At 42.2% G+C, this 18,839-nt stretch overlaps 1 protein-coding gene across 7 annotated transcripts in view; it reads left to right on the top strand.

The window, feature by feature from the left end:
• Window positions 1–18,839, top strand: part of TNC (tenascin C) — a 92,102-nt gene that overhangs the window by 10,702 nt on the left and 62,561 nt on the right. For all 7 annotated transcript variants that reach the window (XM_078061675.1, XM_036123672.2, XM_036123674.2 and 4 more), the window contains exon 2: window positions 17,264–17,857. In XM_078061675.1, coding sequence (XP_077917801.1) covers window positions 17,401–17,857 — 457 coding nt within the window. In that variant the 5' untranslated portion in view covers window positions 17,264–17,400. The remainder of the gene's footprint in view (window positions 1–17,263; window positions 17,858–18,839) is intronic.

The raw sequence follows: 18,839 nt of genomic DNA, 5'->3' as shown, positions 1-18,839 counted from the left end.
ATGTAATCTGGTAAATTCTACACTAGAGCACAAGGCTTCATAGATTTTTAAAAGGACTATAAATTTGCTCTCACTCATCTAGACCTATGGTAAAAAGCCCAGCAAACCACTCGGGCTGAAACAGGCATGCCCAGAGCAAGAAAACCTAGCTCTAGAGGTAAAGAGAAGCAGGGTGTCACCCTAATTAGCAACTCTTTTTGGCTGAGATGATCGATGAGCACAGCCAGGCTGCAGCAGACTCTGGAATCCCATCTCAGGCCAAAGGAAACTTGCCAACATCTGCCTAAAAACTAATCAGTGTTTGCACACAGTACACCTTGGCTTAAGCATTCTCCAGAGGGGAAGTGTACAAAATTTGAGGTCCAGCCAGAGGCTCTGGGAGAAAGACAGAGGTCAAATATTTCGGTGCTTACACACAGACAGCCACCAGATTGCTGCTAAAGATCTAGGAAATGGAAGGTGAAGGTGTCTACTCGGGCTCTGATCTCTTTCTTTATTGAGCAGCGCTGATTTATATTTTCACCTTAAAATGAACTACAGGAAGTTGCTTGATGAATCAGCCCAAGGTAGTAGTTGAGAGGACACATTTTAGAGTCACAAGTTAGGGTCCAAATGCTGGCTGTCCCTCTAAACACGTCACTGAATCTCCCTGAGTCTCGATTTGACTTCCAGGTGTGCATAGTAATACCTATCTCACCAGGTTGTCATGACAAATGACAAGATAAATGGTAGCATGTATAAACAGCTTCTAGCATAAGGTATGGCACAAAACGATATATAGTAGGCTCTCAACAAAATGTTAGTTTCCTTCTTGTCCAGTTCAATCTGTATTTGGTTTTACTACTATATTCCAGCAAGGGTCAGGAAACCCAGGTGGCAGCCTATTTTTATAAATAGAGTTTTATTGGAATACAGCAATGCTCATTCCTTTATGCCACAACAATGGCTACTTTCTCTGCAATTGTAGAGTTGAGTCTTTGTGACATAGATCATCTAGCTGCAAAACCTAAAATATTTACTGTCTGTCACTTAGAAATAAATTTACAACCCCTGCCAGTGTGCTAAATTTAGATACGTAATTGCCAATCACCACAACCTAGCAAGGTATATATTATTATACTTATACATATAAAGAGATTGAAGCAGAAATAAAGGCTCATCTAGTAAGTCCCCCTCCAAAAACATAATGCTGAAAGAAACTTCGAAGAATGACAGAAGAGTTACTCATTTATATGATTCATCCTCGATTTCCCCTGGAACCCCCTCTGCCTTTTATCTCTCTCAGGCTGAATTTCTTGACTTCCCTGCCATATGCTGAATTAAATGTTGTTGTCCAGAAGGGACTCCCCCCCCCCCCCCAGTTTTCCTTATTTGTTTATTTGTTCATATAAGTCCGTTCTTTCAAAAATGAAAGTTGTAATTTCTAGACCTTCTGAAAGACTCACGCCTTGACTGGTTTTTTGGAAACAATACTCTTTTTTTTTTTGGTTGTACATAGCATGAGGGCCAGTTTTCCAGAAAGAAGAGATTTGTTAAGCTCCTCTGTCTGCTACTTCTCACTTTATCTTCCTCTCACTTACTCACTTTCTGTCCAGGCCAGACTCAAAGAGAGTAGGCTGTTTCCAGGGGCTTTAAAGATTTGCCTGAGACATAGATATTATAGCACATTTGGCTCTGTGCCTCCCCTCAAGTTCGAAACTACGTAAAATGGCTATGTGCACTCTAGCTCCCCAGCCCCACCCTCCTAAGGGGCCCCATTTTAGGGATCCAACAATTCTACTTGCATGAGTAATATTGGGTATCCCTCTGATATTTGTTGCATAAATTTTAATTGTTTAAACTGAAAAAATGAATCTTGCTTAAAAAGATAACTTGGTATAGCAGAAAGAGCATAGGATTTAGAATTATAGGACTGAGTTCTTAATTTTAAATCAAATAATTACTGGCTGGGCAAGTTATTTCACCTTCTGAAGCCTTCAGCTCTCATTAACAGTAAAATACGAACAGCACTTCCTAACTCCTGAGGTTGCCATCACAATTAAAGGGCATCCGCAGGGGCCCCTGGGTGGCACAGTCAGTTAAGCATCTGACTCTTGGTTTTGGCTCAGGTTGTGATCTCAGGTTCATGAGATTGAGCCCCACTCGGCACCGAGTCTGCTTGAGATTCTCTCTCCCTCTCCCTCTGACCCTCCTGCTCATGTTCTCTCTGTCTCTCAAATAAATAAACCTTAAAATAAAAAGGGCATCTGTAAAGTTCCAGGCACAGAATACATGTGACACTGTCTGTCTCACTCGTGGTTTACATTGGTGGAGAGTCTCCATCCATGAGCCTCACACTCAGACTGGCCGTGGTCGGATATAACTATTACTCCCATCTAATGTGTAAAGACATGGAAGGAGAAGGGTGTAGATTTGTTCCAAATCTGCACTTTCCCCATTGCGTGCCACCAAACCGAATCCCATGACATACTTCAAACACAAAATAATTACATAGGTTTGGAAAACACTATAAACTCTCCCCCTCTTGGAGATTTCTGAGGAACACAAACCCATTAAAGATCCTGGAAAACCCTGAAGTAAACAAAGCTGTATAATTTGTTTGGTTTAAAATAGCATTTGGTTTAAAACAGCATTTTTCAAACACGTTTAACTAGGAAAACTTTTTTTCCCTTGCATTAATACCTGCCAACATGTTGTAGATTACACTTTACAAAAGGCCCCCTCAATCTCTTCTCCGCCTTTTGGCTAAGGTCGAGTGCAAAATGCCCCCTCACGTTATGCAGCTAATTAAACCCAAGTCAGGGGTTGGAGATCTCTCTATTTTTCAGGCTCACGTGCAGCTTCCCCTACTCTCTCTGGAAGTAAAGGTCTTTCATTGTCAATAGTTACTCTGGACCCTGACCACACTTGGACAACAGTCAAGGATGACCCCAAAGCCGAGGGTAGGAATGGGCTCTCTGACACTTGAGTCAGTCCATCTGAATTAAATCCCTGCTGCCCCTTTCCAGCCCTGTGAGCTGGAGCTGGGTGAGCTTCAGTTTCCTCATCCCTAAACTGAAAAATAAATAAGCAAACAGACAAATAAATAAATAAATAAAGGTAGCTACTTCATCGGTCTTGGAGAGGATTCAACAAAATAACCCAAGTAAGACAGGTAGTGAAATTCCTGGCACGGGTGTGTTCACTCAGTGTTAGCTACTGTTGAAGCATTGAAATGGCCCCATTTGAGAAAGAGAGAGCAGACAATGAAAGTATGTTTCCTTGTGTGGGTGTCACACAAATTAATTGCGGAGCAGTGTTAGTTTTCCCTGAGAGTCCGGTTTCCTGCTTCGAATCTTAGAGGCATTGTTTCATTTCAGGAGTCAACTTCTATCAAAATGCATCAAACTTTACTGCACTTGATTCATACAGGCTTTTATATTGTCAGAGACTCCATCTGGTTCCCTCTGACTCAGGCCTCAAATGGCATTCCATTCATTCGAATATCAGCACATTGGCTTGGAAAAGATTGCCAAAGCCATCTAGTCTTGCTATGCCAAATATTTGGCACACATAGCAATAATCCCTCACTTTGGGACCCATGGTGTTCATTGCTAAGCCATCACAGCACTTTCTCCCCAAGTCCAAACGAGGCCATGGTGCCAGGTGGCCGTATCAGCTCACTGAGGTTGACACGTAAGCGGAAACTCCGTTGCTGTCCCAAACCAGTTCAACCTCTCAGTCAATGTTTCAACCACCTCTACAGTATTACTGTCTATTTTTTATTATGTCCGATGTTTTGGAGCTCCCTAATAAGGGAAGCCACAGAGGAAGAGGAGAGAAAAGTGGAACAGATGCTAACATTTGGGGGGGGTATATATAACTCTATCATTCTATTCTCTGTCTCCAACAACCCTGCAAATATCCTGATTTTACAGCTGAAGAAGCCACAATTCAGAAAAGTTACAGAATTTATTTATAGAATTTTATAGAGTTTGATCTCCTGCTCTAAAGGCTATGTTCTTCTCTATCCTATCACAGTGCCTCCTTAAAAATTTTCAAAGTCTTTCAAGGCTACATCTCTGGCATTGGGTAGCTTACAACAGCTTCACAGGGGTCACCATGTCCCAGTGCCCTTTTTAAAAGGTCTCTTATTTAACATTGAGGTATGAGTCAGTCTGTAACCCATCCTTCCTGGACAAATCTCTGATCTCTTCATTTTGGCTCAAGAGCTCAAGAACCTACTTGCAGGAGAGTCAACTAGATTTCCTGGAATTTGGATGAAGGCCAGAGGAGGTCATTGTTCCAATAGGAAATGAACTGAAATTTACATTTGAAACAATTTTCCAGAACTTTACAAGAACTATATTGTTGCCACTTGGTCAGACCCTCTTTTTATTTTCCTTTCTGTCTAGGCAAGAAAGAGGAGAGAGAAAGCAAGTGCTCTGCAGAATTTTTATTTCAAAAATTGAAACCAGACCACACCAGGGCAGTTTGTGGTCTGAATGTATCAATGGATCTAGTCATAGTTCATCTGAGCTTTTCTTAGGTATACTAAACCACAAATATGAATCTCATTATTGTGTCTGAATGGAAATATTTTATGGATTAAGATTTGTGAGCTTAATTGGGTTGGTAAGGAAACTTCTGTTTGGGGGATGGCAAGAAGGAAGCCACAAAGCACCACCAGCCCTTCAGCCAAACAACTAAAGAAAGAAACATAATCTGGGGGGCAAGGGGCTATCCTTAATATTGGCTACTTGACATGGGTCTAAAATGAAGTCCAAATTTAAGTTCAGCAGAAATATTGCCAAATTAGCAATGGATCACGGGTCCCTAGAACCCAAGAGTCAAGGACTGGGGACACACACTCTTGCTTATTTGACGGGAGAGTTGGTGGGACCTACCCAAGGTCCCACAGAGAGTGGTTGGCAGGACTGTGCCTCAGAGCTCATCTTCTAGCCCTTTGATCTACTGCACTCCCCACTGCACAGTCTCAGGAGAGCCTCAGATCTCTGGGAGCTGAGAAATAAGTAGTGAAAAGTCAAAATTCAAAAGGAGAGAGAGTGACCTAACTCCAACAACAAATGCCGCAGTGACATGGGGAGACTAATAACCCAGGAAGCCTCATTCACATGGAAACCAGAATTTTACACTGAGGACATCACAGTCCTGGTCGAGTTCACCTCCTGCCAACGGTCTGGTTGAGTTTACTGTGATGCTATGGAAGATCTATCTCAAAGCGGACAGTACTGGGCTCTCAAGAACCCTTGAGGTGTTGCCTGGAATCTCATGGGAAGGAGCCCAGCGTGTCTTGGCCATCTTGTAACCCCTGGGCTTAGTGTGGTCTCTGGCACATAGTAGGTACTCACTGAACAGCTGAGTGAATAAAAATGAACTAATGCCAGGAGTGCAGCTATGATGAATTCCTTGATACATCTTGTCTTAGAAGAGATCACTGGAGAACTAATTACCTTAGAGCTATCAGGAAAATAAGAGTATTTGTTCATTCAGTCATTCCATGCATACGAGACCCTGCTATGTGTAAGTTCAAATCAAGAAATATATTCAGCTTTATTTCACATAAGTATAAACATATTGTGCCTTCACTGTTGTAGACGCTGAGCTTGGTGTTGGGTATTAGATGAATGGCTCAGATGTAGTTCCTGCCTTCATGGAGCTGACATAGTCCATACAATCTAACTCCTTACAGTCCAATATAAATACAAGATGGAACTGGCTTATGCTCTAAAAGAGGAAGATGTACATACATAATAAAGTCACTCAAAATCAATTTTAGAATGACACGTGATGGAAATCATATCAAATCAAGAACTTGGAGAATTCAGAGGGAAAAAAATTACCCGAGAAAACTTCTAATAATAGATGATTATTTAGCTCTGTCTTGAAGGACAAATAGATTTGTCCATTCAGAGATGGCAAAGGGGCTCTCGAGCAGCCTTTGAGGCTTCTGGTACCCTCTCTCATGGACAACTGAGATATGGCAGCATCTCCAAAGCTTTTCCCCTTTGAGCCGGGTGTTTGAAAATTATGGAGATAGAGCTTGGGACTGGTCTTGAACCATAACTTTTTTCCTTGGCCCTCCAGCCCAAAAGGCTGTAGAGGACCGTGGTTCAGGGCACTTAACTTTGGACTCACGTGGACTTGTGTTCAAATCCTGACTCCACTACTTAATAAATGTCTGAACTTACATAAGCCACATAATTATTCTCTGCTTCAGTTTCCTCGTCTTCAAAATAATAAAGATACTGCCTCATATCATTTTGTGAGGATTTTAAAATTGGAAACCTAAGATGCTTAACTGGCAAAATAAGCACACAGGGAATGGTCATAGATGACATTTTTATTACTTTTATTATCACTGTTGTTATGATTTCAAGCTCTTCTTTATCTTCCAAGGCCTTTTCAATCAATATTTGGTAGTTCTAAGCATTTCCTCCTCCCGGAAGCCCTCTGGGAACTTCCATGCTCAGACTGACACTTTCTTCAATTCCTTCATTCAGACCAGCACTGCTACTGAACCTTGCTATGTATATTCCAGTTTCTGAGATTTCTGGAAACAGAGAGTAAGTCCTTCCCCTGCCTAGTCTCCCTAGCACACTGCATACTGTGCAGCCCATTGTAAGTGAAGAGAAAGCAGCCCTTAAAAGAATCTTAACACTTATAATCTTGCTGTCAGCCTGAGAGTCTGCGCCATGTTCCCAATCTGCAGTGACACACACACACACACACAAAATAAAAATAAAAGAATATCACAGATATTAAATCCATAGTACATGGACTTAAAATCAAATACATTTGTGGGTGCCTGGGTGGCTCAGTCGGTAGAGCATCCGACTCTTGATTTCAGCTCAGGTCAGGATCTCAGGATTGTGAGATTGAGCCCCGAGTCAGGCTCCCATCTGTTCATCAATGGACGTGGAGCCTGCTTGAGATTCCCTCTCTCCCTCTGCCCTCCTACCCCGCATGCTCTCTCTCTCTCTCTCGAAATAAAAAATAATAAAATAATAAACTGCATTTGTGAACTTTTAGGAGGAAATTGTAGGCTTTATGATTAGAACATGCTGGTCTTCTTCATTGTTGTATCCTTCATGGTTAACTCAAGGCTTGGCAGATGGTAGGTATTTAATAAATATGTACTGAAAAGATGGATGGGTAGAAGGATGGATGGATGGATGGACGGACAAATGGTTGGATGGGTGGGTGGATGGATGGAAAACTGAAGAAACCTTACAGGACCAAGAAACCTGGAAATCTCGTAACACAGAGTCTCTCCAAGATCCTATTGCTGATATGTCTTTCTGGGGACCTTTACAATGACCTCAGACTAAGAATTACCAGAAGGCTTTCATATGCCCTTACTTTTGAAGGGCTCTCAGTAGCCCGGGGGGAGAGATAAACCTCAATCAAATTCATTGACCAAAAGGGAGGATCTCTGGGTTTTAATATCAACTTTACCACTAATTAGCTACAGACCTTCTCTGATGTTTCAGTTCAGTAATTCCCTTTCAAGGCATGTACTACCTGTCCTGATTCAGATGTGGCTGCCTGGAGCGATGTATTCATACCAGTTCTGAAGTGGGGCTCTGCGGAAATGTATAGGTGCTGATTAGAAATGCCTGCCACGTATACTAGAAGGATGTGTGCTGGTGCCACAGATTTGCCACCCCCCCGACTCAGTGGTTTTCTACAGTTGCTTCTAAGCCCTGCTCAACTCTGATTTTCACTCTATCATCTCATGTCTGTCTGTGTCTGTGGAAAGTGCCGAGAAGCTGAGCCAAACGTTTCCCGTCAGGAGCAATGTCTTAAAAGACTAAACCACAAGCAGCCTCTTCTGGAGAAATCCCTGGCAGAGCAGCATGGACATCCATCCCAGAAGGAGCACTGCCTCTTGGCCGGGGTACTGACCTCCCAGAAAAGAGCCCCACCCTAGCCTCACAGATTTGCCTTTTCTTGCTACTGAACAAAAATAGATAAACCAGGAGGAAAACCAGGGCTGTAGCCTCAGCCTCCTCACTCCCCTGTGGATTTCAGAGTATCCCTGTCACTTGACAAACTGAAGCACTAACAATGATACACTTCCAAGGAAAAAGCGGCAAGAGGGGGCTCCCCTGCCCTCCCTTACGAATCTCTCATCCTTCAGAGACTAGCCTTCCAATAACTGCCTTCTCTAAACCAAGGACACAAACCATCACACAGTAACAACACACACAGGTTACTGAGATCTCTGTCCTGTTAGGCGCTATCCTCAATATTTTCATATATTATCTCATTTAATCTCCTTTTCTCCCACTTGCAGTTGAAAGAACTTTATTGTGGGGTTGATACTAATATTACCATTTTACAAGCAAGAAAGGTGAGGCTCAGAGAGGGAATGTTACATATCGAAGGTCACAGCTACTAGATGGAACCATATGAAGTTGCCTTCTATCCAACCATTTTTTGACCTACAAAAATGGCAATTCCATTGAGGTCAAACTGAGAGCAAGTGGCAGAACCAGGGTTCAATAGTACTTGCCTGATTCTAGAACAGATATTCTCCAACATTGCACAGACTCTCCCTGGATAACTGTCCATTTTAACATTTATCATTCTTCCCTGTAATTATCTGTTGATACGTCTGTTTCCTCTACTGGCCCATGAATTTAATGAGAACAAGAGTGATCCATCACAGGTCTCTGAAACACCTCAGTATCCCCTGGGCTATCTTAGCACTCACTCAATTCATCTGTGTTGAATGCAAAAATGAGTAATTTTTCAAATGAATTCATTCTCAGGCCTCTGGGATGGATGATTACTGGCTCCAGTAGCATCCAAATTGGGCACCAGTTAAGTCACCATGCTACATGAATGGATAAATGCTTTTCAGTGCTGGATTTAAAACACCTAGGGCTTGGAGGTGCTTTGGTTTGGCAGTCAAAGGTTCTCTTAATTCTTTCAAGACAGGTTGTGCTGGCCCCACTAACTGTTAAAGATCAGATGTCCTCGGAAAAAATCCACACTTAAGGTTGTTTCCTGGCTCCTCTCTCTCCCTGACACATTCCAAGAAGGAATTTATGGATGTTGGGAAGGACAAGGGGTGAAGAATTTCTAGAACCTTTAAGAACACCCCTGCGTAATGACTGTGTTCGATAAAATTCTTCTCTTGCCTGTAAGCAAGAAGAAAAATTTGGTGTGAGCTGCCTCATGTGTTGCCAAAATGCGATGGAAAGAGATTCATCCTGCATTTCTAAACAGTAGGAATCTTCCTCGCTGCCCCCAACCTAGGATATTTCATGTGCTTGCCTAAGTCAATAAGATAGATATATTCTGGGAGCCACTAAAAATGAAGTCATAAGTAATTCTGAAATACGATTCTAGCCAGTTGGAAGTTTTATCTTTATCTAAAAATGAAATTGTTTATTCTCCAGCTGCGACTAGGAAAAAATTCAAAGATTGTTGATTCCTTCATCCAGCAATGGTCTTTATCCTGTGGTGAGGTTCCTAAAAATAACGGATAGTTTATGTCATGCTGCTTCCAAAAGGTTAGCTACCAAACAGCTCTTCTTGGAGATGGGGTGGGGGCAGATCTGATAACCAGACAAGAGGCACCTTAAAGTATAAAATTATTAACTAGAAAGCCCTTGGAAAATGGCTGCCACGATACCGACCATACCCTCCTCACCTGTTAAATGAAGTGTTACCTCAGAGTCATGTTCTGAATAAAAATCTATAATGCCAAGATCTGGAAAATGATCCTACACTGGCAACATCTAATGCCGGAGAAGGTGAACCAAGAACTAATTTTTATCTTGCAACGGTAATGAAGTCCTAACCGTTTTAACACCCTCCCCCACTTAAAAAAAAAAAAAAAAAAAAGGCTTCAGGACCATTATTTTAATCTCTTTAAATTTGGAGGGGGGAACCCTAAATATGCCAGGTATTTGGAGACCAGGGACTACAGACAGATGCCTCAACAGAGGACGCTGAGCAATTAGACACCTATCCTTAGAGAGATACAACGTTGCTTCCTGGGCTCAGTGCCAGCTCTTCAAGTTGACCTTGCATGTCCTCCTCCTATTCCCTACCATGGTTCTACCAACTCTGTGTGCTCCCTCCTTTCTGCTCCCCTGCATGTCTTTGACACCCCAAGAGAACTAACCTTCAGTATTCCATCCACATTACCCCCACCTCTGCCTCTAGCAGGGAGCTGCAAAGGGATGCATGTGTCATCTTCTTTATTCTCCTTATCAACCCTGCACTCCAAGTCCCTTGCCTTTTCTCCGCTCCCTTTCTAGTCTTCCACAGGCTTCGAATTCTGCCCACCTACTGCAGTTGTATCCATCCACTTCTCAAAACTGCCACCCATCCTTCAGGTCCATCTCAGAGGGTACCTCTTTCAATGTGTTTTTCCTAAGCCCCCTAGAAGAATGCAGCCTCCCTCCACTTTAAACATGGCATAGACTTAGGTTGACCAGTCTCTGTTGTTATCTGTTATATTGTTGTTATAATCATGATGTATCTCCCTGATTCTCCCATCCCTTCTAGATGCAAAGTTTTCTTTCTGATCCATTCTCTATTTGACCAGTGTTATTATTGCTTCTATATTAATATTAGCCACCATATATAAAGCACCTACTGTATGCCAGACGCTGTGCTAGTAGCTTCACATATATCTCACTTCATTCCATTCTCCTGAAACACCATGAAATAGAGGTAGGTATAGCCATGTAGGGGATCCAGGCAAGTGAGACTCAGGGTGAATGAATGGCCACAAGAAGCAGCTACTAAGTGGAAAAGCTGGATTCTAACATAGGTCTGTTTCTTTCCAATGATCAGGCTCTTTCTCTCACACCCAGTTGCTTCATCAACAGAATGGTTTATATTGCTGAAGGGAAGAGACTGAGTCCTCTCAAAAACTCTGGAGAAAAGTAGTGTATGGGTCAACAGAAGGAAAGCCATAAGTTATCTTTGACAAGTTCTACCAGCTTCCAAGAGAAGGGTGAAGCAGAGCAGAATAAGATGTTAGGCATGGCCAGAGTGGTCCCTGGAGTAGCTTATCTTTGGTTTATTTGAGGAGAAGAAACTCATGGAGAACTTGGGGCTCTAAAGTATGAAGAAAGAAAGAAAGAAAGAAAAGAAAGAAAAAGAAAAGAGAGGAAGGAAGGAAGGAAGAAAGAAAGAAGGAAAGAAAAAGAAAAAGAAAGAAAGAAGAAAGAAAAAGAAAAAAAGAAAAGGAAGGAAGGAAAGAAGGAAGGAAGGAAGGGAAAAAGAAAGGGAGAAAAAAAAGAAAGGCAGGAAGGAAAGAGAAAGAAAGAAAAAGGAAAGAGAAAGGAAAGAAAGGGAAAAAGAAAAGGAAGGAAAGAAGGAAGGGAAAAAGGGAGAAAAAAGAAAGGCAGGAAGGAAGAAAAAGAAAAAGGAAAGAGAGAGAAATGAGAAAGAAAGAAAAGAAAGAAAGAAAGAAAGAAAAAAGAAAGAAAGAAAGAAAAGAAAAGAAAGAAAGAAAGAGAAAAAGAAAGGAAGGAAGGAAGGAAAGAAAGAAAGAAAGAAAGAAAGAAAGAAAGAAAGAAAGAAAGAAAGAAAGAAAGAAAGAAAGAAAAGAAAAAGAAAGAAAGAAAGGAAAAGGGAAGAAAACGTTTCCTATCCCAAGAGTAGGATGGGGAGCAGGGGGGAAATATGCTGGCCTGGGGCAAGGTGGATGTCCCTTCAGAGTTGAAGAGGACAATAGCCATAAAGGTCATTTCTCACTTGTACCTGGATATGTTTGAACATGTAAGGTCCAAAAACATAACGGAGATTATCCTGCACGTACACATTTGCTTATGCTTCACTGAGTTAGCACATAACAGCATCTTCTTACACTAGTCCCCTGCCCTCTGTACCTGAGGTACTCACCTCATTTTCATGAGACAGGACACTTAGCAACATCATACGGACTCTCTTTGACCTCTCTGAGCTTCAGTTTCCTCGTCTGTACCATGGATTTAAGATCACTAAGCCGTCCTCTAAACCAATCCTGCTCAACAGAACTTCCTGCAACAGTGGAACTGTTCTTTTTTTTTTTTTTTTAAAGTTTTTTTATTTTTTATTTTTTTTATTTATTCATTCGAGACACAGAGATACAGAGAGAGAATATGAGCAGGGGGAGAAGCAGAGGGAGGGGGAGAAGCAGGCCCCCCGCTGAGCAGGGAGCCGGATGTGGGGCTCGATCCCAGGACCCTGGGATCATGACCTGAGCCGAAGGCAGACGCTTAACCATCTGAGCCACCCAGGCGCCCCCAGTGGAACTGTTCTTTAGCTGCACTGATATTGTAGTCATTAGCCCCATGCCACTGTAAAACACTTGACTGTGAATAGTACAACTGAGGATGGAAATTTTCATTGTTTTCCATTTTAATTCATTTTCATTTTAACAACCACTTGTGACTAGTGGCTGCCATACTGGACACTGCAGCTCTAGACCAATGAATTCAAAGTTTTCTACCTCTTCTTGAACCTTCGACCTCATGGGGAAATGTTTACGGTATTTTTTTTTCCTCTCCAGATTAATTTTGTTTTGAGAAACTAACAGGAATGGAGGGACCTAAAGAGTCTCACAAAAAAAAAAAAAAAAAATACACAGTTCATTTGGACCTAAAAATTGCTTTTGATAAAGATACAAAGCAAAGTCTGCCCTGCACTACTTTTCTGCACCCAGAATATATGCTGAGACAGGATAAAGAGCAGGGCAACATGCAAAGCTTGGAAACAGCCCTTTTGTCCTAAACGTGTAACACCAGCGATCTGTGTTGAGCCAATACAAAGGCTGTGTCTCTTCCTGCTGTTCTCTTTTACAAACCCTGATACTCAACTAGATCCTTTAATCTTATCATAAAACATAGGCAGACCTGGATCTATATCTACATCCATATCTTCCAAAGCATATTTGTCTGGGAACTCTGAAAGAGAACTCTCTACTTCACTGCAGAACTTTCATCCTTGCTTAAAAAGCAGATCTGTATATGCCAACGTAGATTTCAAGAGTTGGAAGAAAGAAAATTCTAGAAAAGATATTAATTGAAGGCCATACTTATCACTACAAAAGCTTCCCTTTGATGAGCTCCTTCTGCTAAGGCTGTGCCGTCCCTACGACCCACATTATCTCGTGCACTTTTCACAATTTTCTGAGAACCCCTATATCACATTTTAATGATGACGTGACTCTGGTTTAAGATGGTAGATAATATTTTACCCAAGAAAGAGAAAGTTGAACAGTGACTCAAACCCAAGACAGTGTGTCTACAGAAGCCGTGTTCTTCAACACTAGTCTACATTCCAGTGCCTTGGACTGCTATAAAGGGCTCAAAAAAGCCCTTTCTGTTGGAGAGTTCCAAGTAGAAAAATATTTCTCCTCTTGTGCTGAAATTTGGCTTCTTGTAACCAACCCTCCTTCCCACCCCCAACATAAACACGTATCAGCCCTTGTTCTGTCCTTTGAGGACACAAGGGACTAGCCAGCTCCCGCTTCCCGAGGATTTATACGTGGTCATCCTGTCCCTCTCAACCCTGGCTTTTTCAGCTACAGGATAATCACACAGTCCACACTCATTCCTCCTACAAGATAGTTTCTAGACCTTCTATTGCCTGATCACTTCTTATAAAGATAAGAATCTGCTTGTGCTTTTTAAGCAGTCTCTATAGAATAAGTCGTTAATTCTGAAATTTTAAAAGCCCTACTGTCAGAACATGACCCTTCATGTTTAACCTAAATTATCATAAACTACAATCTAAAATAATTATCCTTAGGTCTATCCTCAAGGGAGACATTAACCAGCCAGTTGTCTGCATGAGAACACTTTACATTTTTAAAGGTTATTATTTGCTCCCTTTTTCCTCTCTGGCATAAATATTTCCAGTTCTAGAAAATTTATCTTCACAAGGTTTACCTCCTCCCCCATCAGTAATTTCTACAGTGCCTCTTTCATCTAGATCCAGGTTGCTACAGAGTTTAAGACAGGATTCAATGTGGAGGTCAAGCTCAAGCTTAAGCAAAGGGAAGCTATTGGCCTGGACTCATGGCTACCTTTTGTTGTTAGGAGTGCAACAAAATAGCAGCTACTTTTTAATGTGTGCCTACTATGGGCCTGTCACTGTGCTGGGTGCTTTCTGTAATGATTTCTAATCCACGATTCCCTTTGGAAAGACTTCGACTCACATTTTACAAATAAGGTCATGGTTAGAGAAGATAAGTCACTTGTCAAAGTCACAGAGCCGGTGAGTGGCATTGAACCCAGGTATGTCTAATTCTAAAGCCTGGGCACTTTCCTCCACACTGAAGATGTAATGGGTCTTTTCCAAAGTACAAAAAATATCCACCTGCCCTCAGACCACCATGAGCCAATGGGAAATACACAACCTTCAAGAATCACATGTCCTTCCACCAAACAATGCAGCATTTGGCTGTGCCAGTGTAAGTCTCTTACATACGGCAATGCAAAATCCTCACTCAACCCATACTCTGGTCATTATTACCCTAGACTCATTGCCTCAGCATCTCAACCAGCAGCTCTAATGGCCTTTTAGATGGAAATTTAAGTCATTTAGCAACACACAAAAAAGTGTTGGATAAAAGTCCAAAAGCATTTCAAGCTTGGCCCATGGCCCTTCCTCATAAAAAAAAAAAAAAGAAAAGAAAAAGCTAAGAATTGATGGAAAGAGGGTGGAAGGAAGGACTTTGTGGAAGGCAAAGAGAGTTAAAGTGATTGCAATAGAGTGTTCAATTAATGAATATTTGTCCAGTAAACAAATAAGATGGGCTATGCTGGTTTAAAAGAAAAGAACTTACCAAGTTTCTCTTCTTCATAATCATTTTTATTCAGTGCGCTGGCCTACATTGCAGATTCACACATTCTTATTTAGGAAACTAATTTGAATAAAAAAGCATACTCAAAAGAAGTGTTTGTTTCCTTTTTTTGTTGTTGCTGTTGTTTTGGGGTTTTGTTTGTTTTTGCCTAACCAGGGAGTAGATGCCCTATGTAGCTGTTACATGGATAGTTGGTAAAATATCAAGTATGAATATAATTAGGATGTGATGGGGATGTGTGGATAGGAAGTTCTTGATTAAATACATAGCCAGTGCTTTCTAGGTCCCCAGACCCGTGCTCAGTCCTACAGAAATGTTTCTCAGTTCAGTGTTCCCTGCCATAATCCCTCTCCAGATTTCGCAAAGACTTTCTGTTCTCATGCAGGAGGCAATCACATGGGATCATGTTGATGCATTTGATCGTTGCGCTAAAATCTTTCTGGAAAAAAAAAAGTTAGAGAACCTCCTATAGGATAAGTATTCCAAATACTGAATCTAATTGACATACGTAGCTAACTCTGAAGGAGAAAGTATAAGAATAGCATGGGCATAGGAAAACGCCAATTTGCAAAGTGACTGATTAAAAACCAAATACCTCTCAACTATTTTCTTGAACTATATTCTGGTGTATTTTCTAACTAAAGAGTGGTATGATGACTTCATTCCCTGTATATATCATTCCCACATGCATCCAGAGCATATTAGGTCAATATTATAATCATCTAAGGTTTAGCCATGTCTTCCTATCTACTCAAAAATTTCTCAACCACCTTCGACAACAGCCCTTGCCTCTGTTGCCTTGATTGTCCATACTGATAAATAGTCATAAGAGAGATGACCAAGACAATTGAGCCAAGTAAGAACTGCCTCACAATAGCACAATCTCCTCCATATACTGTTGGTATCTAATCCTTTCACTCTTTAAGGCTCAGCTTGAATTCTGTCCTTTCCAACTACCACTCTTTGACAATTCATTTTTTTTCAAATTCCATACCACAAAATCAGTAATTTGCATTCCTTTCTGCTTTGTTCCTTAAGTATTGAATGTGTGATTCCATTTTATTTATAATTCTATTGTTAAGGCCTCTGAGGGTAGGCACTTAGTCTTATGTTTATTTCTATCTCCACAGAACTCTGATTATTGTGGAAAACTCAGTGTATTAGTCTGTTCGGGCTATTATAGAAACATATCACAGACTGTTATTTTAGCTTAAACAACAAAAACTTATTTTCTTACATGTTCTACAGGATAGAATTCCACCACCCAAGGTGCTGGAAAATTCAGTTCTTGTGAGGCCTCTCTTCTTAGCTTGCAGATGGCTGCCTTCTCACTGTGTCCTCACATGACCTCTCCTCTGTGCAGGAGCAGAGAGAGAGGGAGAGGGAGGGTTCTGTCTCATGGTGATCCTCTTCTTCTAAGGACACTAGCACAAAGAGATTCGGGACCCACTCTTATGACCTCATTTAAACTTAATTACCTCTCTAAAGGCCCTATCACCAAATATAGTCCCATGGGAGGTTAGGGCTTCAATATATGAATTTGGGGGGAAGAGAGGACAGGATTTAGTCCATAACACTCAGTGAGAATAGTGTAAGTACTTGTAGATTGGAGAAGACCTCAGAGGCTCGTGGACATTCTCCTGCCCTCGATCATAGTTTGGACAACTGGTTTAGAAACATTCTGTCAGATTCTCCAAAAAACTTGACTTTTTAAGGTTTTAGAAATAAATCAAAGAGAAGAGAAACTGGGACTCAAAGAGGTAGAGTATTGTTCCAATGGCCACACAACAATTAAGAAGCTGGGCTGGAATTAAAGCTCGCCTTGCCTTCTAGCACGTTCATCATTTGAACCTCTGTCTCCCAGAGTGGAGGGAAACCAGTAGATGCTGCTAAATATGGACTGGAGGACCAATAATAAGAGGCAGGAGTTACTGAACACATCTACTGCGACTATGGCCTCATAGCATTACAATGACTCACTCAGTGGGCTCGAGTAAATATTGAAGGGATTCGTAAATCTATGAAAGATTTCTACTTATGTTTTTACTTATATCATTATTTTAACCCCAACATTAGCCATTCACTATACAGAAAGAGAAATAGGACAAAGAAGGGTTACATGACTTACCCAAAGGCACAGAGTTAGAGCTGAGATCCAAATCCAGGTCTGGTCTATACTATTCCAAAGTTTTGCCTTTTTCTGTATTCCCTGCCATCTCCCTGTATTTCCGGAAGTTGAAAAGTGAGTGAAATCATTCCTTCAAGATGGCAATATTCTTTTAGAGACTAGTTGGTATCAACACTATAGTGAATACTGAAGGAGTATCAGGAGAGCTTCAAACGCAGGAGATAGAACATCAAAATTCACTTGGAATGATGATACTCAATAGAGTCGATTAGCAGTGGATACTAACAAGCTTGCTTTCCCTCCTTTCCTTGCAGAAGAGAATTCCTTCGGGAAGATCAGGAACACACTGATCTGGATTCTCCTCTGTGCTTCCACATCCTCACTTCTGCCTGAGACTGAGACACCCTAGGAGTGAGCGCACAGAAACGCCCCAGCCAAACCCACCTCCGCCATGGGGGCCGTGACCCGGCTGTTGGCGGGCATCCTCCTAGCCTCGCTCACCCTCACTACCGAAGGTGGGGTCCTCAAGAAAGTCATCCGGCACAAGCGACAGAGCGGGGTCAATGTCACTCTGCCGGAGGACCAGCAGCCGGTGGTGTTTAACCACGTCTACAACATCAAGCTGCCCGTCGGGTCCCAGTGCTCCGTGGATCTGGAATCAGCCAGCGGGGAGAAGGACCTGGCCCCGCCATCAGAGCCCAGCGAGAGCTTCCAGGAGCACACGGGCGACGGGGAAAACCAGATCGTCTTCACACACCGCATCAACATCCCTCGCCGGGCCTGCGGTTGCGCCGCGGCTCCTGACGTCAAGGAGCTTCTGAGCAGACTGGAGGATCTGGAGAATCTGGTGTCTTCCCTGCGGGAGCAATGCACCACAGGAGCTGGCTGTTGTCTCCAGCCCGCGGAAGGTACGCCCAGCCCCTCACTGTCCAGATGCAGGAAATGATGAGCACGGCCAGATCCACCACTTTGTTTCCAAAACAGGTTCCCTGGGGAGCTGGCCTCACAAAGTGTTCACTGAGAAGAGATTTTATGGTCAAATAAATGTGCAGAATGTAAACCATCTCTGTTCTGCTCTTGGAGAGTCTTGGTGACAAATGTTTCTCAGAGGAGTTTCTAGACCTCTGAGAAGCCTTCTTGGAAAAACCTTGTTTCACCTTAATGACCAGTTTCTAACATTTATTTGACCGTGAGATCTACAAATTCTCTACCCCAAAACCTATGAACCGTATCATGAAATTCCTGACCCAAGATCACTCTCTGAAAGGTGCTAATATGGCCTCATCACATCACTGTCCAGGCCGTAAAACTAAGGCCCAGAAGGAGGGTGGGATTCCTCACGGTCCTGTCACAAGTGATCGAGTGAGGACTTGAACCACAGTATCTCACACCCTGGTGTTCTCACAAAGACACAGCGCTGCCTGTGGTAATACAAAGTCTGGGAACCGGGAAAAACGTTCCAGTTTATGGCAGCAACAACCATCATCACAATATACATTGAGCCCTCTTTCATGTATCAGGCACTGTAATTCATTACCTGATGGAACCCTTCCAACAACCCTTTGAGATAAGGTTTAATACTCCCATTCTACAGATCTAACTGCTGAGACTCAAAGAAGTTAACCAATTGGCACAAAAAGACACCAAGAGTAATAAGAGAAAGGATCTCTGAGTGGGCTTGTGGTCTCCAGAGCTCACGCTCCCCCCCACCCCCCCCACCCCCACCCCCACCCCGTGATAACCTGTATCCTGTGCATCTTTTTCTCAGGGATTTTGCCACTTTAGAATTGTCTTCATCTTCACTGCCTAGACTTGACAGGGCTATAGGAGTTTTGGCAGCTTCAAATCAGAGCTGAACATCTTTATTTCTGCCACCCTGACAAAATGACC

The sequence above is a fragment of the Halichoerus grypus genome, chromosome 14 (genome assembly GCF_964656455.1).
Source record: "Halichoerus grypus chromosome 14, mHalGry1.hap1.1, whole genome shotgun sequence".
In the NCBI taxonomy this organism is placed as follows: Eukaryota; Metazoa; Chordata; class Mammalia; order Carnivora; family Phocidae; genus Halichoerus; species Halichoerus grypus.
The sequence above is the reverse complement of the archived record's forward strand: the minus strand, read 5'-3'. Positions and strand labels throughout refer to the sequence as shown.